Source organism: Neoarius graeffei, chromosome 6 (assembly GCF_027579695.1).
Source record: "Neoarius graeffei isolate fNeoGra1 chromosome 6, fNeoGra1.pri, whole genome shotgun sequence".
In the NCBI taxonomy this organism is placed as follows: domain Eukaryota; kingdom Metazoa; phylum Chordata; class Actinopteri; order Siluriformes; family Ariidae; genus Neoarius; species Neoarius graeffei.
Window position 1 is genome coordinate 33930197 of NC_083574.1, and position 22219 is coordinate 33952415.

A 22219-nucleotide genomic window follows, 5' to 3' on the forward strand; every position below is an offset into this window, starting at 1 on the left:
AGTATTAATCCCCCTTGGTGTTTGTCCTGTTTTGTCACAGTACAAGCTGGAAAGAAAATGGATTTTGGGGGGGGTTAGCACCATTTCATTTACACAACATGCCTACCACTAAAAAGGTGCAATTTAAAAAAAAAAAAATTGTGACACATAATAATTAAGATGAAAAAAAAAACCCAGAAATCTGGAGTGTGCATAGGTATTCACACTTTTTCATATGAAACCCCTAAATAAGAGCTGGTCCAAACAATTAATTTCATAAGTCGCATAATTAGTTGATTAAGATCCACCTGTATGCAAGCAAAGTGTCACATGATCTGTTCCATGATGTCTGTATAATCAACCTGTTCTAGAAGGACCCTGACTCTGCAACACTACTAAGCAAGCAATGTGAGAACCAAGGAGCCTCCAAACATGTCAGACAAAGTTGTGGAGAATTATAAATCAGGGTTGGGTTATAAAAATATCCCAAACTTTGAATATCCCAGGGAGGACCATTAAATCCATGATAGCGAAATGGAAAGAATATGGGACCACTACAAACCTGACAAGAGAAGGCTGCCCACCAAAACTCACAGAATGGTCAAGGAGGGCACTAATCAGAGATGCAACAAAGACACCAAAGATAACACTGAAGGAGCGGCAAAGATCCACAGTGGAGATGGGAGTATCTGTCCATAGGACCACTTTAAGCCGTACAATCCACAGAATGGGGCTTTATGGAACAGTGGCCAGAAAAAAGCCATCAATTAAGAAAACATGTTTGGAGTTTGCCCAACAGCATGTAGCAGACTCCCCAAACACATGGAAGAAGATTCTCTGGTCAGATGAGACAAAAATTTGTCTTTTTGACCATCATGGGAAACACCATGTATAGCGCAAACCCAACACCCTGAGAACACCATTCTTACAGTGAAGCATGGTGGTGGCAGCATCAGGCTGTGGGAATGTTTTTCATCTGCAGGGACAGGAAAGCTGGTCAGGACTAAAGGAAAGATGGATGGCACTAAATACAGGGCAATTCTGGAGGAAAACTTGTTTGAGTCGGCCAGAGGTTTATGACTGGGATGAAGGTTCACGTTCCAGCAGGACAATGACCCTAAACATACTGTTAAAGCCATGTCCCAACAGCCAGCCGCTGTGTCCGGGGATCAGGTCGTCGAGGCCCCTGCCTTCGACTGCCACCCAATCCACACTGCACCAGTCCCCTACTGCTACCTCTGTGGGTGGTGGACCCACAGGAGATTGGGCCCACGTCACCTCTTCGGGCTGAGCCCGGCCGGGCCCCATGGGCAAAGGCCCGGCCACCAAGTGCTCGCATACGAGCCCCAACCCCAGGCCTGGCTCCAGGGTGGGGCCCCGGCTGTGTCATACCAGGCGACGTCACGGTCCTCGTTTTTTTCTCCATAGGGGTTTTCCCAGCTTCCGAGGGAGGTGGGGGACATTGAGTCTGAGTGGACCATGTTCTCTACCTCCATTGTGGATGCAGCTGTTCGGAGCTGTGGCCGCAAGGTCTCCGGTGCCTGTCGTGGCGGCAATCCCCGAACCCGGTGGTGGACACCAGAAGTAAGGGATGCCGTCAAGCTGAAGAAGGAGTCCTATCAGGCCATGTTGACCTCCAGGACTCCTGAGGCAGCTGACAGGTATCGGCAGGCCAGGCGTGCTGCAGCTCAGGCAGTTGCAGAGGCAAAAACATGGAACTGGGAGGAGTTCGGGGAGGCCATGGAGAAGGACTATCGGTCAGCCTTGAAGAAATTCTGGCAAACCGTCCGGCGCCTCAGGAGGGGGAAGCAGTACTCTGCCAACACTGTTTACAGTGCGGGTGGGGAGCTGTTGACCTCGACTGGGGACATTGTCGGGCGGTGGAAGGAATACTTTGAGGATCTCCTCAATCCCACCGTCATGTCTTCCACTGAGGAGACTGACGCTGATGACTCAGAGGTGGACTCGTCCATTACACAAGCCGAAGTCACTGAGGTGGTTTGCAAGCTCTTCGGTGGCAAGGCACCGGGGGTGGATGAGATCCGCCCTGAGTATCTCAAGTCTCTGGATGTTGTGGGGCTGTCTTGGTTGACACACCTCTGCAACATCACGTGGCGGTCGGGGACAGTGCCTCTGGAGTGGCAGACTGGGGTGGTGGTCCCTCTTTTTAAGAAAGGGGACCAGAGAGTGTGCTCCAATTATAGGGGAATCACACTTCTCAGCCTCCCAAGGAAGGTTTACTCCAGGGTACTGGAGAGGAGAATTCGACCAATAGTCGAACCTCGGATCCAGGAGGAACAATGCAGTTTTCGTCCTGGTCGCGGAACACTGGACCAGCTCTATACCCTTCATAGGGTGCTCGAGGGTTCATGGGAGTTTGCCCAACCAGTCCACATGTGCTTTGTGGATCTGGAGAACGCATTTGACCATGTCCCCTGTGGTATTCTGTGGGGGGTGCTTCGGGAGTATGGGGTTCGGGGCTCTTTGCTAAGGGCTGTCCGGTCCCTGTACGAACGGAGCAGGAGTCTGGTTCGTATTGCCGGCAGTAAGTCAGACCTGTTCCCAGTGCATGTTGGACTCTGGCAGGGCTGCCCTTTGTCACCGGTTCTGTTCATAATTTTTATGGACAGAATTTCTAGGCGCAGCCAGGGGCCGGAAGGAATTCTGTTTGGGAACCACAGGATTTCATTTCTGCTTTTTGCGGATGATGTTGTCCTGTTGGCTTCTTCAAACCAGGACCTTCAGCATGCACTGGGGCGGTTTGCAGTCGAGTGTGAAGCGGCTGGGATGAGAATCAGCACCTCCAAGTCCGAGGCCATGGTTCTCAACTGGAAAAGGGTGGCTTGTCCTCTCCAGGTTGGTGGAGAAGTCCTGCCTCAAGTGGAGGAGTTTAAGTATCTCGGGATCTTGTTCATGAGTGAGGGAAGGATGGAGCGCAAGATCGACAGGCGGATCAGTGCAGCCTCCGCAGTGATGCGGTCACTTTGTGGTGAAGAAGGAGCTGAGCCAAAAGGCGAAGCTCTCAATTTACCGGTCGATCTATGTTCCGACTCTCACCTATGGTCATGAGCTTTGGGTAATGACCGAAAGAACAAGATCATGGATACAAGCGGCCGAAATGAGTTTCCTTCGCAGGGTGGCTGGGCGCTCCCTTAGAGATAGGGTGAGAAGCACAGTCACTCAGGAGGAGCTCAGAGTAGAGCCGCTGCTCCTCCACATCGAGAGGAATCAGCTGAGGTGGCTCGGGCATCTTTTTCGGATGCCTCCTGGACGCCTTCCTGGGGAGGTGTTCCAGGCATGTCCCCCCGGGAGGAGGCCCCGGGGAAGACCCAGGACATGCTGGAGGGACTATGTCTCTCGGCTGGCCTGGGAACGCCTCGGTGTTCTTCCTGAGGAGCTGGCCGAGGTGTCTGGGGAAAGTGAAGTTTGGGCTTCCCTGCTTAGACTGCTGCCTCCGCGACCCGGTCCCGGATAAAGCGGAAGAAGACGAGACGAGATACTGTTAAAGCTACACTGGAGTGGTTTCAAGGAAAACATTTAAATGTCTTGGAATGGCCTAATCAAAGCCCAGACCTCAATCCAATTGAAAATCTGTGGCATAACTTGAAGATTGCTGTACACCAACACAACCCATCTAACTTGAAGGAGTTGGAGCAGTTTTGCCTTGAGGAATGGGCAAAAATTCCAGTAACTAGATGTGCTAAGCTAATAGAGACATACCCCAATAGCTGTAATTGCAGCAAAAGGTGGTTGTACAAAGTATTGACTTTGGGGGGGGGGATACCTATGCACACTCCAGATTTCTGTTTTTTTCATCTTAGTTATTGTTTGTGTCACAATAAAACAACAATTTTCACCTTTAATGTGGTAGGCATGTTGTGTAAATCAAATGGTGCTAACACCCCCAAAAAATCCATTTTAATTCCAGCTTGTAATGTGACAAGATGGGACAAACACTAAAGGGGATGAATACTTTTGCAAGACACTGTATATTTTAGTCTTAATTTTGGATCAGAAATGCAATGTAAAGAAATCTTATGAGCACAGATGGCATAATTAGCATAACTAAACTCGCTATTTTCTCTCCTATATCGATTAATGAACAAAGCAATGACACTGAATCAGAATGCCAAGATGTGTATTTAACTATTGTTAATAGATAATGAGGCCTCACAGCAAGAAGGTCCTGGGTTCAAGCCCAGCGGCCGACGAGGGCCTTTCTGTGTGGAGTTTGCATGCTCTCCCTGTGTCTGCGTGGGTTTCCTCCAGGTGCTCCGGTTTCCCCCACAGTCCAAAGGCATGCAGGTTAGGTTAACTGGTGACTCTAAATTGACCGTAGGTGTGAATGTGTGTGAATGGTTATCTGTGTCTATGTGTCAGCCCTGCGATGACCTGGCGACTTGTCCAGGGTGTACCCCGCCTCTCGCCCATAGTTAGCTGAGATAGGCTTCAACTTACCTGCGACCCTGTAGGACAGGATAAGTGGCTACAGATAATGGATGGATGGATGGATGGATGGATGGATGGATAATAGATAATGGGCTGAATGGAAAAATAAAAAAGTGTGAATTTGGATAACTTTCTCATCTCCTGATATGTTTTGAACTTGAGTGGCTGAATTGCCAACTTAGAATATGTCCTATGGTTACTATAAAGCCACATTTTTCAGTTTCCTGCAACATTTAAAACTAATCACAGATAACTTTGGGCTTTACACAGTGCCAGAAATTATGCTCACTGGCCATTTTATTACGACCTTGTTCTTGATTCTAAGATTCTTGTTCTTGGCTGGCAGGAGTGGAACCCAATGTGGTCTTCTGCTGTTGCATGCTAAGATGCTTTCTGCTCACCACGGTTGTAAAGAGTGAAGTTGCTATATCCTTCCTGGCAGCTCAAACCAATCTGGCCATTTTCCTCTGATCTCTCTTAACAAGGCATTTCCACCCGCAGAACTGTCACTCACTCAATGTTTATTCCTTTTATTTTTTTTGCACCATTCTGTGTAAACTCTAGAGACTGTTTGTGAAACCCCAGGATGCCAGCAGTTTCTGAAATACTCAAACTAGTCCAGCTACCTCAAACCAGCACCCATGCCACAGTGAAAGTCACAGAGATCACAGTTTTTCCCATTCTGATGTTTGATGTTAGGGTGTACCTAATAAAGTGGCCTGTGAGTGTAGTTGTGGGCAATACAAGCAAACAGAAACTCCTTATTTTTAAAGAACAATGCTGATAGGTGTTAACACCATTAAGTGTGTGCAACATATTTTGAAACCATATCCTGGCTGGCAATATTATTATTGCTGATAAGTGATTACTAATTTTCATAATACATCATACTGAATCTCCAACAATATTAATGCCAGGCCTACTGTCTGCTATTTGATCTACTTACTTATCATCTGACCTGTCCTCATCCTCATCCTCTCTCTTGTTGGTTTTAGTATATCCATGGTCATTTGATATAAATGAGTGAAACCAAATCCAAGCTTAAGTGAGCTTTTTGTTTGAAGTTTTTGGTCTTTTGAGTGATTGTGATACAAATATTCTTTGAAATAACACAAGGATTAACACGGCATTACTTTCCTGTCAGACTTTGCTGGAGTTGGGGGCGTCACCAGATTATAAGGACAGTCGTGGTTTGTCGGCATTGTATCACACAGCCATGGTGGGTGGAGACTCAGGCTGCTGCGAGCTCCTTCTCCACGAGCATGCCAGCATCAGCTGTCAGGATGAGAATGGCTGGCATGAAATTCATCAGGTGATCCTTGACTCCTGGTATAGTACAATCAGTGTCCAGTACCAAGAACTGTTTTCATTTCATCGAAAAAAATCGTGCCATATTATATTGCTCCATCCTTCTTCCTTAATATCTCTGAGGTATAGTGCTTGTATGGGGTTAAATACAGTTGCAACCAGAAGTTTACAAACAGTTTAGAAAAAGACACTTTTTTTTTCTCCATGTCTGACCAAAAAAAATTGAGGAAACTTTTCCTGTTTTAGGTCAGTTAGGATCCCCAATAATAATAATAATAATAATAATAATAATAATAAATTGCAAAATGTCAGAATAATCAGAGAGATATTTTTTTAGAGAATTTTTAATTACTTTCATTAAAGTCAGAAGTTTACATACAGTACACTTGATTAGTATTTGGTAGAATTGCCTTTGAACTGTTTAACTTGGATCAAGTGTTTTGGGTAGCCTTCCACAAGTTTCTCACAATATCTTGCTGGAATTTTGGCCCAGTCCTCCTGACAGAACTGGTGGAGTTGAGTCAAATTTGTGGGGATTCTTGCTCACACGCCTTTTCAGTGCCACCCACAAATTTTCTATAGGATTGAGGTCAGAGCTTTGTGATGGCCACTCCAATACCTTCACTTTGTTGTCCTTAAGCCACTCTGCAACTAATTTAGAGGTGTGCTTGGGGTCATTGACCGTGAGTTGGCCTAGTGGTTAGCATGTCCGCCTCTTGACCAGGAGATCATAAGTTCTACTCGCGGTTGGGTCATACCAAAGACCATCATAAAAATGGTACCTACTACCGTCTGGCAAGGCACGCTGCAATACAGATGTGAGTGGGGAAGTCAAACTATTGCGGTTACCAGAGGACTAGCCACCCACTGTAACTCTAGCTGTACAGGTGAGAGGCTGAGGGCTATCAAAACAGAGATCAGTGCCACACCCATACACCTTAAAGAGTTGGTTAGTACTGGGACAGGAAACTGACTGGGAAGACCAAATTTTGGCATGAGAGGGACTTTGACTTTGGGGGTCATTGTCCATTTGGAAGACCCATCCACGCCCAAGCTTTAACTTTTTGGCTGATGTCTTGAGATGTTGCTTCAATATATCCACATAATTTTCTTTCCTCATGACACCATCTATTTTGTGACATGCACCAGTCCCTCCTGCAACAAAGCAGTCCCACAACATGATGCTGCCACTCCTATGCTTCACGGTTGGGATGGTGTTCTGAGGCTTGCAAGTTTCCCCCTTTCTCCTCCAAATATAACAATGATCATTATGACCAAAACAGTTCAAGTTTTGTTTCATCAGACCACGGGACATGTCTCCAGAAATTAAGATCTTTGTGCTCATGTGCCACTGCAAACTGTAATCTGTTTTATTATGATGGTTTTGGAGCAGTGGCTTTCTCCTCGCTGAGTGGTCTTTCAGCTCATGTTGGTATAGAACTCATTTTACTGTGGATAATGATACTCTCTTACCAGTTTCAGCCAGTATCTTTACAGAGTCTTTCGCTGTTGTTCTGGGGTTCATTTGCACATTTTGCACCAAATCATATTCATCTCTGGGACACAGAAGCCATCTCCTTCCTGAGCGGTATGATGGCTGTGGGCTCCCATGGTGTTTATACTTGCATATTATTGTTTGAACAGATGAACATAGGACCTTCAGGCATCTGGAAATTGTACCCAAGGATGAAACAGACTTGTGAAGATCCACAATTCTTTTCCAGATGTTCTGGTTGGTTTCTTTTGATTTTCCCATGATATCATGCAAAAACGCCCTTGTGTTTGAAGGTGTGCCTTAAAGTCCACAGGTGTGCCTCCAGTTAACTCAAATGATGCCAATTAGCCTATCAGAAGCTTCTAATGCCAAAATATCATCATGTGGAATGCTCCAAGCTGTTTAAAGTCACAGTCAACTTAGTGTATGTAAACTAATGACTTTGATGAAAGGAATAAAATTATCTGAAAAATTCTCTCTCTAATTATTCTGACATTTTACAAAAATAAAAAATGAGGATCCTAACTGACCTAAAACAGGAAAAGTTTCCTCAATTTTACTGTGAGACATGGAGAAAAAAAAAGTTGATGTGTCTTTTTCTGAACTTCATGTAAACTTCTGGGTGCAACTGCATTTTATAAAGTAGAAAGGTTATTGAAACCACACAAAAAGAATCACACCACACAAAGACAAGCAAATAAACTAAAGTATTTTCTCATCACTTTGTTAGGTATCTTATTTTAGAATGTTAATTCGTTTAGGATCAATCCTCTCTGTGCCAGAGCACATTAACCCTGATTACTGCATGCAATAAAGCTGAACAGTGCAGCACTGCAGGGCAAAGACAAGTCAAGTCTCAAATCTTAAGGGTGTGATGGGGAGGAAGGGAGCTGTATTAAATAAAATTACACAATGTCAGGACAATTATATTAGCAAGTGCAGCTCACTCATGCATTTTAGGTGGATGCCAGACAGTAGTAGGTGCAGTGTTGGCCCTGAATTTGCCATTTAATCATTTAAAGCATGATTTTCTATCAACCAGTCTTGCCATATTACCTCCAAAATACATTTATAACAGTTCTACTGACAATGATTAAAATACTGTGCTGGTAAATAAAACCAAGGGTTTCATTTATTAACTGTGCATGCATACATTTCTAGAAAGTGAATATGAAGTGACTTATTAAGTTGTTCTTGTGCTTCAGGATGTGTTCTCTATACAGTGTCTTGCAAAAGTATCCATCCCCCTTGGTGTTTGTCCTGTTTTGTTGCATTACAAGCTGGAATTAAAATGAATTTTAGGAGGGTTAGCACCATTTGATTTGCACAACATGCCTACCACTTTAAAGGTGCAAATTGCTCTTTTATTGTGACACAAACAACAATTTAGATGAAAAAACAGAAATCTGGAGTGTGCATAGGTATTCACCCCCTTTTGTATGAAACCCTAAATAAGAGCTGGTCCAATCAATTCACTTCATAAGTCACATAATTAGTTGATTAAGAGCCACCTGTGTGTAATCAAAGTGTCACATGATCTGTCACATGATGTCTGTATAAATCAACCTGTTCTAGAAGGACCCTGACTCTGCTACGCTACGAAGCAACAACATGAGAGCCAAGGAGCCTCCAAACAGGTCAGAGACAAAGTTGTGAAGAAGTATAGATCAGGGTTGGGTTATAAAAAATATCCCAAACTTTGAATATCACACAGAGCACCATTAAATCCATTATAGCAAAATGGAAAGAAGATGGCGCCACTACAAACGTGACAAGAGAAGGCTGCCCACCAAAACTCACAGACGAGGCAAAGAGGGCATTAATCAGAGATGCAACAAAGACACCAAAGATAACACTGAAGGAGCCGCAGAGATCCACAGCAGAGATGGGAGTATCTGTCCATAGGACCACTTTAAGCCGTACACTCCACAGAGCAGGGCTTTATGGAAGAGTGGCCAGAAAAAAAGCGATTGCTTAAGAAAACATGTTTGGAGTTTGCCCAACAGCATGTGGCAGACTTCCGAAACACATGGAAGAAGATTCTCTGGTCAAATGAGATTAAAATGTATCTTTTTGGCCATCATGGGAGACACCATGTGTGGCGCAAACCCAACACCCTGAGAACACCATTCCTACAGTGAAGCATGATGAATACCTATGCACACTCCAGATTTCTGTTTTTTCATCTTAATTTTTGTGTCATAATAAAACAAGTTTCACCTTTAAAGTGGTAGGTATGTTGTGTAAATCAAATGGTGCTAACCCCCCAAAAATCCATTTTAATTCCAGCTTGTAATGTAACAAAACAGGACAAATACCAAGGGGGATGAATACTTTTGCAATACATTGTATTTACACTCACTCCTGATCATGTAGTCTATGCAGTAACCTCTACTGTTAGTGGTAAAACTGATTAGGAGTCACTTTCATTCCCCTTGTTGTCAATCATATCAGCATAACTAATGGGACAATTACTGCTTTTGATGTTCACAGCAATTTGCAAACAGGTAACACAGATGAAATATAAAATTAACTCATATAAAAGGCACATCTTACTCTTTGCTGAAAGTGATGAGTGGCTCACCAGTCAAATTTGTTTACTCCAGTGCAGTATTGATTGATCTCTATTATAAGAACATTTCAACTAAAACATGGAGACAGGTCTGGCATTTCCCAACCAAATATGGCACATGTCTTACATGCATTCATATCACTCACTCTGTAGAAGTGTAACCTAATATGATTATTATTGGGAATTGAACAGATAACACATCCTAAAAGAATATGAATATAAATCTGAACTGAACGTGGATTTGTTGTTGTTGTTGCCAGCTTCAGACTTGGTTTGTGCATCATGATCCTGCAGGACAAAGCTAAAAAGTCACGCAAGAGCAAGGATTTTGTTTTAATGTGCAGTTTTAAAGGAACAGCTGTCAAGGAAGCTCAGAGGGTTGCCAAAAGTCCTACTCTATCTATAACTTAAAATCCACACAAAAAATACATAAATAAACAAAAAAGTTTGGATGCAGAAAAACATAGACACTTTTTTCAGTCTTTTCATGGATAAACAAGTTAACAGTTATGCGCATTTCTGATTTGCAGTGTCCATCTATACAGATTATACCTGGCAACCCTTCTCAAGGAACAAAGATCAAGTTCACTAACATTATACGAACCAGAGATACGTTATGGGCGGCACGGTGGTGTAGTGGTTAGCGCTGTCACCTCACAGCAAGAAGGTCCGGGTTCGAGCCCTGAGGCTGGCGAGGGCCTTTCTGTGTGGAGTTTGCATGTTCTCCCCGTGTCCACGTGGGTTTCCTCCGGGTGCTTCGGTTTCCTCCAAAGACATGCAGGTTAGGTTAACTGGTGACTCTAAATTGACCGTGAGTGTGAATGGTTGTCTGTGTCTATGTGTCAGCCCTGTGATGATCTGGTGTCTTGTCCAGGGTGTACCCCGCCTTCGCCCATAGTCAGCTGGGATAGGCTCGCCTGCGACCCTGTAGAGCAGGATAAAGCGGCTAGAGATAATGAGATGAGATGAGAGATGCATTATTTGTTTGTGGAGTGGTTTGCTCCAGTAGCCTGAAGTAAACACCGTCTTACTGAGCTCCAAAATAAAACCATAGTTCTCCTATATTTTTGGACAAAAAATAGAAGTACTTTTATTTATAAACCTGCAGCTCCATACAGCCCATGAAGACAGCACGTCATGTACAGGAAAGGATTTATCTGCTGAGGTCTCAAAAAGTAATTAATTAATTTTTAAAATATTAACTTGTATATTTATTGCACATGTTCTTTATTATTCTTAAAGCATCATTACTTTTATTATAAAAAGAAAACCTTCCTGAAAATTCATATAGTCATTATAATGAAATGTTTTTTTAAGGACCCCAGAGGCACTGCAAGTGTGTCCCACTTTATGAAAGATTCTGATAGCATGTCCAATGAACTTTCCTGTTCTTTCTGGAATGTAACAAACCAAAAACTAAAGTAAATCTGATAAAAAGATTATTACATGGCTATTGTTGTCAACCGTAAATAACAGTTTCTTGATTTGGGAAAGACGCTGTTTCAAAGCTTTCAGTATAACTTTTGACTTTTGCAAGCTTTCAGTAGAAGATTGAAAGAGGGTCCCTTCCAGTAGAGACCATATCTACTTTTGAGCTCAGCATGATGTGCTGGCCAAAAAAAAAAAAATCACCGTTTGGATTTAATTAAGCAAATATTTAAGAACCTTCGATTTGAAATTTACTAAAGCGATTAATGTTTCAGTTGGCAACAAACCTTTTAACTTTAAATGATGCAGTGAGTAGCTTCACATTTCTTAAATCAGGGGTTTTCAAAGTGTGGGAGAGTCAGCCCCCCCTTGGAGAGCAAATAAACAACAGCCCCCCCCCCCCCCCTTACAATTTTTGTTGTTGCTATACTTAATGTTCCATTCGTATTTTTAAAAAATGGTTGTTGTACACATTTTTCTTTTTTTCTTTTTCACATTTTAAACATCTGTGCTTTTTAAAACATCTTGTTTTACACATTTTAAACATCTCATAGCATCGTTAGCTAGCATTTCTTGGCAGACAACACATTGTGGCAGTGGAGCATCTTCAGATCCAGTCCATGAAAATCCAAACTTTAAATAATCGTGGTCATACTTCCTTCTTTTTTCAGTCCCCCAGGATTTCGTGGGCCTTTTTTGTGATTGTTGTGGGCTAAAATGTCTGATGTTGCAGGGGGTTTTCCAAAAAATTGCGATGAATGTTGCGGTGTTTTTTAGGATTTTGTTGCGATTACATTGCGGGAGGAAGTTAGCCTGGGAAATCCCATGCTGCTTTGCACAATCGTTCTGATCTGAAAATTTGTATATGTATGTGTATAACTTGTGATATGGTCTGGTGTTAACCAGACTAGGAGGAAGTGAAAGTTGCGAGAAATTGCTGCGATTTTCTCTTTTTATGATTAAAATTGAGTGATATGTTAAATATTAAGTTATTACTGAAAAACTATTGATTAAAAATATGTATATGTATTTGTATAACTTGTGATATGGTCTGGTGTTAACCAGACTAGGAGGAAGTGAAAGTTGCGAGAAATTGTTGCGATTTTCTCTTTTTGTGATTAAAATTGAGTGATATGTTAAATATTAAGTTATTACTGAAAAACTATTGATTAAAAAAAACAAAGACACTGAGAAATGGTCCTATAAACAACTTTACCAATATAAAAGATTACCAGGACTACAAAAATGCAGAAAAATAGGCTTTACTTATCCAAATGCACCTGTTGGTTCAAAAGTTAAAGTGCATAGAACCTCACAGCACAACATGAAGTTACCTTAAAATATAATATAAATGCCTCAGCTTTCATGTAAGAAAAAAACACTATTAATACTAGTACTGTGTGCAGGCAGTCTCTCCTGAAGACTAAATTAAACAATAATTATAAACTAATAAAATAAATGGCTCAGGCTTCATAGAAGAAAAAAAACAATTTGAACAGAATCTCACAGTATGATGCTGAAGCTGCCTAAACAATGGAAAATAAAATACCATTTTGGCAAAAATGTTGGCATCCATTAATTTCTTGTATTAAGTAAAAAAATAATGTAAAGTGCACACAGTCCTTCACTGTAAACACAACACACTTTCAGTAACAGAATTTAAGCCGATATAAACACTGACTCGCACATCATGCAATGTTGCCAGATACTGCTGACGTTTTCCAGCCCAAAATATGTTCAAAACCCGCCAAAATGCACTTAAAACCGCCCAATCTGGCAACACTGCGCACATGCTGCTTCTCTTGAACGTATACACGGAAGTAAGGCGGAAGGTAGTTTGTCGACGTCACCTCAAGATGACACCAATGATTGGTCAAATTTGCGGGAAAGTTGCGGTGATTGGATATAATTGCAACACTGCCCTGAATTCGCGGGGATTGGTTGAATTTGCGTTGAAGGTGCAAATCGCAACATCCTGGAGGGTCTGTTTTTTTGCTTGGCCCAGACTCTGTCTCCTCACTCACTGTAGCTTTAGGTACTAAAAATCGATCCATTTTGTCTCTGGTAAAGGCTAGCTGAAGTTCGCTAAATGTCCGCAATAGTAACTTATTCTGGTTTATTTTTCCTCACGTTGCACCCCCCCTGAAGAACTCTGTCGCCCCCAGGGGAGGCGCGCCCCACATTTTGAAAAGCCCTGTTAAATGATCATATCAGAAGATGTATTCTGTGGTCGTGGAAAATATGTTACTGTGTCAGGTGTGAACAGTCAATTATTGGTCTGCATCAAGCAAAGACAACAACTAAGGAGATTTAGATTTTTTTATGAGTCCTTGTGTGTGTGAATGATGCCAGTATACGGTAAGAAAGCTAAGGTGTGTGTGTGTGTGTGTGTGTGTGTGTGTGTGTGTGTGTGTGTGTGTGTGTGTGTGTGTAAGTGTAAGCTCTGTAAATAGTCATATCCAGACTAGTTTTGTAGTGAGACATCTATAATTGGACAGTCTGGTAGTTTTCTTCACTATATGTTGCCATGATCCCAGGAAGACACCACTTCACACACACTGCAAATGACCAGTCACAAACTGTTTGTTTTTGCATGATTATTGGAAGAGACAATTGTAAAAATGGTGCTAAAACAACCTGGATGCAGCATGGTTTGCTGTACTTCTTACAGATCATACTTTGATGGTAGCTGAGGCTTAGTTCTAGGATGAAGGTTGAGGATACCTTAAACCTCAACAAACCTTTCTGAGAGACAGTCTAGTGCTCTGAAGAGCTACTTGCTCTCACAATGGACCAATAAACACTGGTCAATATAACTGACACCTTTACAATAGTCGTGGGAAGCTACATGTCAGATAATCTGTGGACGGAGTGTCTGAGGCTGAGCATAAATCCAGGCTGACATTTAGAGATTTACTAACACTGCTGCCTTGTCAGATAGAGAAGGAAATTCTCTTTCACTAAGTTGAACGTAAACATCCTTTCTGTTCAGATCTTTCAAAAGGTTTGTTCATTTCATTTGTTCGTTCAGTAGGCATTTCCAGAAAGTCTGATATGGTGCAGTTCCTTCTCCTGCAGTTTGTTTCTCCAAATCATTCAGCTCCTATGGCCATTTAGTAGCCTTTATTTTCAATAACTACAAAAGACACCAAATATGCCTGTGATAGTTTCCCTGATGTGGGTGGAGTACAGAAGCATGGCAGGCAGGAGCTAATGTTTGAACACATGTTTATTAACAGCTTTTCAGCTTCTTATTTGTGCACTCTAGGACACGTAGGTACACACACACACACACACACACACACACACACACACACACACACACACACACACACACACACAGAGTTGTGCTCTGGTCCCAGCACCCCTTCTTTGCTTTCCTACTCCTCTTATGTTCCACCATCACTGCAAGAAACACACACACACACACACACACACACCAATTAACAACAGGTATAACGACTTGGCCACTCACCTTCCCCGACCCCACCCTCCATTCACAAACTGACACTTGGCCACACCCCCACTGCCACATACCCTCACCGCCTGACTCAGGCCAGGGAGCCTTCTGGCCCACCGGCGCGGGAACCGGGGGTGCAGGGGGTGCAGCAGCACCCTGTCTGTAAAAGAAAGGGGAGAGAGAAGTCAGGGGAGTGTAAAAGTTGCCCCCCACACAGTGCAGCTTTTACCTTAGAGAAAGCCTGTTGGCATTGCTCCATCCACTGGACCGGATCTGGTGCTCCCTTTTTAGTGAGATCACTCAGTGGACTGGTGACGGCCGAATAATTAGGTATGAACCTATGATAGTAGCCAGCCAGCCCCAGGAACTGTCTCACCCCCTTTTTGGTCTTGGGCCTTGGGCAGGCTACAATTGGTGCAGTCTTGTTAATTTGGGGACGTACCTGCCCATGACCCAAGTGAAAACCCAAATACCATACTTCCACCCACCCAATTGCACACTTTTTTGGGTTAGCTGTGAGACCCGTACACCTCAGCAACTTTAGGACAGCCCTAAGGTGTTCCAGGTGCTGCGACCAATCATTGCTATAGATAATTATGTCATTGAGGTATTCAGCCATGTAGGTGGCGTGAGGGGCAGAGGATCTTGTCCATGAGCCTCTGGAGCCCCAAATAACCCAAAAGGAAGCATGACAAATTGGTGTAACCCAAACGGTGTGGAAAAGGCCATTTTCTCTCGGGATAGAGTAGTCAAGGGGATCTGCCAATATCCCTTCATTAGATTCAGTGTCGAATAAAAGCAAGCAGCACCTAATCGATCGAGCAATTCATTGATGCAAGGCATTGGGTATGCGTTGAATTTAGACACCGCATTGACCTTTCTATAGTCCACACAGAACCGGACCGACCCGTTGGTCTTGGAAACCAAGACCACCGGGCTGCTCCAGTCACCATGGGACTCCTCGATTATGCCCATTTCGAGCATGGTGCTCTTCATGGTCTTCGTTGATCTTACAAAGGCCTTTAATTCAGTGGGTCGTGAGGGTCTTTGGAAAATACTTGCCAAAGCTGGATGCCCTCTCCGTATAGTCAACATCATCCGCTCGTTTCATGATGGCATGGTTGGCCGCATTGTAGACCAAGGCTCAATTTCTGCACCTTTTGCTGTCAGCAATGGAACTAAGCAAGGTTGTGTCATGGCTCCCCTGCTTTTCAGCATCGTGTTTTCAGCCATGCTCCACGATGCCTTCAAAGACTGCAATAAAGGTGTAATGATTCGCTTTAGAAGTGATGGCAGCATTTTCAACTTAAGGCGTCTTCAGGCCAAGACCAAAACATCATCTATGCTACTCTGGGATCTGCTGTATGTGGATAATTGTGCTCTTATCGCCCATTCCTTTGATGATGCTCAGCTCATTGTTGACAACTTTTCAAGAGCTTGCTGCAGATATGGCCTTACCATCAGCATCAAAAAGACAGAGGTACTACACCAGCTGAGGCCTGGATCACCACCATGCTCTCAGTCCATCACTGTGTGCAGAGAAGCATTGAAATCGGTCGAGAAATTCTGCTATCTTGGAGGTATTCTTGCACAGAATGCTAAAATTGATGACTAAATCACAGCACGCATCAGTAAGGCTGGTTCTTCCTATAGCCAGCTGCAACACCGCCTCTGGTCTGACCATGGCATACGGCTAAGCACAAAAGTCCAGGTGTACAGGACTGTGCTACTGAGCACTCTCCTCTATGGCTGCGAAACATGGACCCAATACCGTCGTCACGTCAAAGCGTTGGAGCAGTTCAATCAACGCTGCCTTCGCAAGATCTGCAACTTGACCTGGAAGGACAAAGTTCCTAACACTACAGTTTTAGATCGCTGTAAAATCCCAAGTGTAGAATCGCTTGTTACACATGCACAGCTACGCTGGACCGGGTGTGTAGTGTGCATGGGTCCTGAAAGGATTCCAAAAGCCCTCATGTTCGGCGAGTTGTCAACTGGAAAAAGATCGCAGGGCTGACAGCATAAGCGCTACAAAAATGTCCTTAAAGCTTCTCTGAAGGGCTATGGGATCGACCCTGGGTCATTCGAGAAGACCGCCAAAGATTGGACTCAGTGGTGCAGGACCTGCAACAAGGGATGCCAGCTGTTTGAGGAAGCAAGGACTGCCAGGCTGAATGAACAGCGTCGTCATTGCCATGCTGCTATTACTGCCCCGCAAGCTTCACAAGATTCACAGTTTGTCTGCGTTGACTGTCAGCGAGTTTGCGCTTCACGCATTGGGCTGATCAGCCATCGCAGGCATAGACAGTAAGTGGCCGGGGATGGAGATTCATCATATCGATGACTCAATCCATCATTGAGTTGTGTACCTGACACATTACCAAGCCTTATTTCCTTATCTGTGTTTCCAGATTTCCTGTTTCTCGTCTTTGATTCTGCTGAGTCTACGTACGAAAGCCTGTTTGTGCCTCACTCAACCTATTGCCTGTTTCACTGTTTTACCATTTTGCCTGCTGTTCTGGACTGTTTACCTGTCTTCACTTGTATTAATAAACACACCTTCTGCACTTACATCCATTTCCCAACCATCTCTGACAGAATACTTCGCACTCCCTGATAAAGAGAATGTACATTCACCTGTTCATACGTCATGTTTAGGAACAAACTAATGTCAGTGGCACTGAAACAACCACCGTCAAATGGTGCGTTGGAGTCTTTTTTTAATGACTTGGACTTGACTCAGACTTGAACACTGGGGACTTGAGACTGGACTCGGACTCAAGGTTGAGTGACTTGACTACAAAACTGGACTAATGTGAGTCAGACAAACAAATCAGTGATCAGTTCAGTTTCAGTTCTTTTGTTTGTTTTGGTAATTGATTCGAAAAGGTTTGTTGGTTGGTTGGTTGGTTGGTTGGTTGGTTGGTTTAGCTGCAATCTCTATTGTCTGTGTACACTGCCTCCTTTCTGTCCAAATATACTGCAGCAGAAGTAATATTTTTGTATAACAGCACAGTCTAAAGCAGTGGCGGCTGGTAGTCTTTCAAACATGGGAGGCTGGTCGGTTACGATATTTCCAGATTTTAAAAGAAAAAACACATCAATTTTGCCCATACTCTTGCCTCTGATCTGGCTGATTGTTGGCAGGGTCACAAACTGTGAAATAACAGGTTCTTTTGGCCCATTAGCCTACTGTCCAATATACATGATGGTGGTGTTGGGGGGGTATATTTTAACATTTTATATTTTAAAATTGTGGCATGTTGTTTAAAAGTTGATCATTATTGAAAGCAGCTCTTTGTCAGGAACCTCAGCAGTAACAGCAGAGTGTTCTGGAATAGGCACAAGCACTGACCTTGGGGAGCCAAACATAGAGCTGGGTGCCACACACTTCATTCAATGACACTTTCCCTATATTTTACTTATTTTGACTGAGAAATGTTTTATTGACAATTTTGATAACCCTTCACTTTTAATCCAGGTCTGTAGTGTGAAATGTTCTCGGCTGTGTTTTTGTTTAAAAATGTTTTCCAAATTGTAGCTGTGTTTAATTCATATCCAGAAAAATATATATTCCAATATAATATACTCAGCATAAGCATTTTAAATAGATTCTATATTTTTGGTCCATCCATGACATATTACTAAAGTAGCCTATTTACTGTTGTTGATGTGGGTCACTTGCTGTTAGCCAATTCACTTTCTCGTACCAGGAGAGCTGAAAGGAACGAGTATTATTCCCTACCTTTTTCACCAAGTCAATTTGAGGCGTTGGTCTACCCTGCTCTTTAATTTTAATTTTTTCCTCGAAAGGAAGACTGGCAAATGGCTTCGCCAAAATTAAATCAGCAATGCTTGGCATCCGTGCGCAGCTTTCTTGCTAGCTGACTAGCCCCCTCAAGTTCAAGTTCAGTCACTCAAATAAACGAAATTTCTGGAACTAAGATAGCAAACTTGACAACACTATATTTACACTTTATTTACAATGAAAATATATACAAAAAGTGTGTTATTATGAGTATACTACAGCAATTTGAGGATTACAATGTTTAATTTATTAATGAGCAACATGTCATGCATTTCAATGGTTTATAATTTGATTTAATGTTGCAGAATATCCGAGAGACGAATTAGTTCCTGTTCCCACTTATGTTATAGCTGTGATAAACATATTCATTTTCTCTCTCTCTCTCTCTCTCTCTCCTGTGCTGGGAGACTTTGACTATTACAAAGCACTTAAAACTGAGACTCCTTCCACAAATATGAAATAGCTAAGATGTCTCCCAAAAAATTACCACATCAACTTTTATAAATCTTACTTTGATAAATAACACATTTTAAAAATCTATTTATTATTAGGCTTGGTCTTAGATTACATGGATTGTCTGCTGTACAAGTCCCTGTGTATGAGCTGTTGCTATAGAAACAATGACGTATTAGAACAAGCGCATGAATATAACCTTATCATTCATGTTCTAGCCAGGACAACTGTACAAACTGTGCTGTTATACAAAAATTGTACACACCCTCTGACCGATCAGATTCGAGAATTCAACTGCACTGTGGTACAAAATACAATAACGTATACATCAGCACCCAGATGGATCTGTCTGAGCTGATAAATGTCACACATTTTATTGAACAGCTGATGAATTTGCCCATAATCTGGAACTGACAACATGTCAGAATAATAAATGGAGATGTAGTTTCATATTTTACAAAGCCCTGCTGCCATCTGGAGGCCATGATTTTGGGACCTCATATATATACATTTACTGACCATTTTATCTCATATAAATAAGATGTAGGCCACTCAGCGCCCATTTACCATAACTCTGAATGAACAAAACTATCAGACGACTACCAGTGAAAAGATATTTGGGTGCTGGATTATTCTTAGCACAGCAGTGACACTTACCTGGTAGTATTTACACTGATCAGCCACAACATTATGACCAGAGGTGGAAAGAGTACTAAAATATTATACTCAAGTACAAGTACTGTTACTCTGATGAAATTTTACTTAAGTACAAGTAAAGTTACCAGACAAAAAAATCTACTCAAGTAAAAGTAAAAAGTAGATCATTTAAAATGTACTTTGAGTAAAAGTAAAACGTTACTTTTAACAATGGGTGTTTTCTGCCTCCATTGTGTTGTGCAAAAATGAAAAAGAAGAGGAAACAAGGATATATGTACATCTCAACCCAGATGTTTTATTTAAAGGAAGTGTATCAAATTGAATGCTTAGGATAATGCTGCATTAAAACTGAGACAAACAAAAAAGGTCAATACACACAGTCATGTCATTTACATCACCCTGACCACACACAAAGCATTGTACACGAAATATGAAAGTGAAATGTTGCACCGAAATCTCGTAGCTTGCCTGTGTGCACTGTGTGTTATTGAACAATTCAATTCAAACATTATTTGTTTTGCTTAGTATTCCTTTCTGGCCTGTTGGATGTAGAATGGTAGGAGGACTGATCACGTCAGGTTGGCGAGCTAACTTGCTTGCATGATTAGCCAAACGAATAACAGATTAGTTACCGTTATGTTACAGTACCAACAGGTTGCTACTTCAACATTAGCAATGCCATCCACTATTTTTGGAATATAACCAGCCTATTGTCGGTTTTACTATGGAAAGGAAACATTATGATCAGGGGCGCAGATACGTTTTTTGAACTGAGGGGGACAAAAAACTGGGGGGGACAAAAAACTGGGGGGGACAAAGCTGCCAGCAAACCAACCCCAACCCCGATATGCCTGTCAAACTTGTTGTGGGTAACCATAGCAACCAAGCTCGAGCTCGAAACCTGTGCAGTCTGCGCAGCTCAACCAACCGAATATCAGTCTTTGTTTTGTTTTATATGAGTTGTTGCAACTATGAATACACTGCTGTGCACCTCAATAAACCGAATGGTAATTAGTCTTTTGATTTTTCCGTGAGGTTTGCCTTATGCAAAGAAAGACAGCATAGACGTTTTTTCCTCCCTATAAGTGGGGGGACCGAACGAGGTGAATTTAAATCTGGGTGGGACGAATCCCACCCGCCCCACCCTCTATCTGCGCCCATGATTATGATGCCAATGACAATACTTACCTCAACATGCTTGCGCAGATTAGACGTCGAATTTGTGTATGCTGCAATGGTTGTCTTCTTGGGCACACAATCTGCATTGCATAATGAAACTGTCACCCCTTTTCTCTACGAAGCTGAAGTGATCACGTATGTAGGGCCAGGGGTGCACTTCATTACTGGAAGAAATTGCGTTTTCTGCAGGGTCGTCCACCACAGGTTCCTCGGTCTCCTCCATGTCCGCAGGGGCGCTTTATCAACACCTGTGGCCCAGGGGCTAGGCCCCTCATAGGCTACCTGTCAACCCTACCCTTACTGTTGGACAGGAAAACACTCTTATTTTATTTGCAATACGTGTCAAGCATTTACAGTGTAAGTGCGTAATTAGCCTAGAAGCCTACGATAGGTTACGTTTGGCTCAGCGTAGCTGCACAAGGCCCACGCTCACATCGCTCAACACATCCGACCACAGAGGGAGAGAAGAACGCGCGCATTATCATTACAGAGCCAGTTCTGATTATTACCACGGACAGGACAGTGATACTGCGTAACTTTCACGCAGGGGCATGGCCAGAGATAACCACACAAGTGCGCGTGCACTAATGTAGACCTATGTGTTGTAAACATAAAACACACACACCTACAGACAAGTCCTTTTAAAAAATAAAATACATAAAAATAGCTCGGCGGCATGAAAACAAACATTCACTGCAAGACAAGGTGCCCTAGAATCGCCATCAGTTTTTAAATATCTATATGGAATTTGTTGTCAGGATTGCACAGCATGAGATATCAAAACTGTACCCAGATACAGGCTTCAAGTTCAGATATTGCATTCCAAATGAGGTATCCACAAGAGAAATGCGTACGAAAGCACGAGCATCAGGAGAGGGTTGCATAACAGAGATTCTATACGCAGATGATCAGGCCATACTTGCTGGATCCATCGAGGAGCTTCAGAATATTCTTCAGTTGTATGATAAGACCTACACCCGCTTTGGTTTACAAATATCATATGTCAAAACAGAAACAATGGCTTTTAACGTCAATGAGGATATCAAATGTAAACCAAGTATCGTTTCCCTTGGCGGCACTAATATTAAAAACGTCCACACCTTTAAATATCTTGGTTATAATGTCAGCAACTGTGATGAATCCTCACACTTCCTGCATGCTAGGATAAGTGCTGCATTCATGAAATGGAATGAACTGAAACACGTTCTAACCGACCACCGAATACTACTAAAAACCCGTATAAAGTTCCTAGTGGCATGCGTTTGATCTCGTCTCCTGTACAGCACACAGGCATGGCAACTATCATCCAGTGAAATTCACAAAATTGAGGTAGTGTGGCACGGCTTCCTAAGGAAAATGATTAAAGGTGGATATAAACGAAAGAATGCCCCTGACCAAAAGAACACTACAAATGAAGATATAGACTGGAGC

At 42.6% G+C, this 22219-nt stretch overlaps 1 protein-coding gene across 1 annotated transcript in view; it reads left to right on the top strand.

Moving 5' to 3' along the window:
* LOC132887853 (SH3 and multiple ankyrin repeat domains protein 2-like) overlaps positions 1-22219 on the top strand; it is a 264197-nt gene that overhangs the window by 32695 nt on the left and 209283 nt on the right. The window contains exon 6 of the mRNA XM_060923589.1: positions 5573-5740. Coding sequence (XP_060779572.1) covers positions 5573-5740 — 168 coding nt within the window. The remainder of the gene's footprint in view (positions 1-5572; positions 5741-22219) is intronic.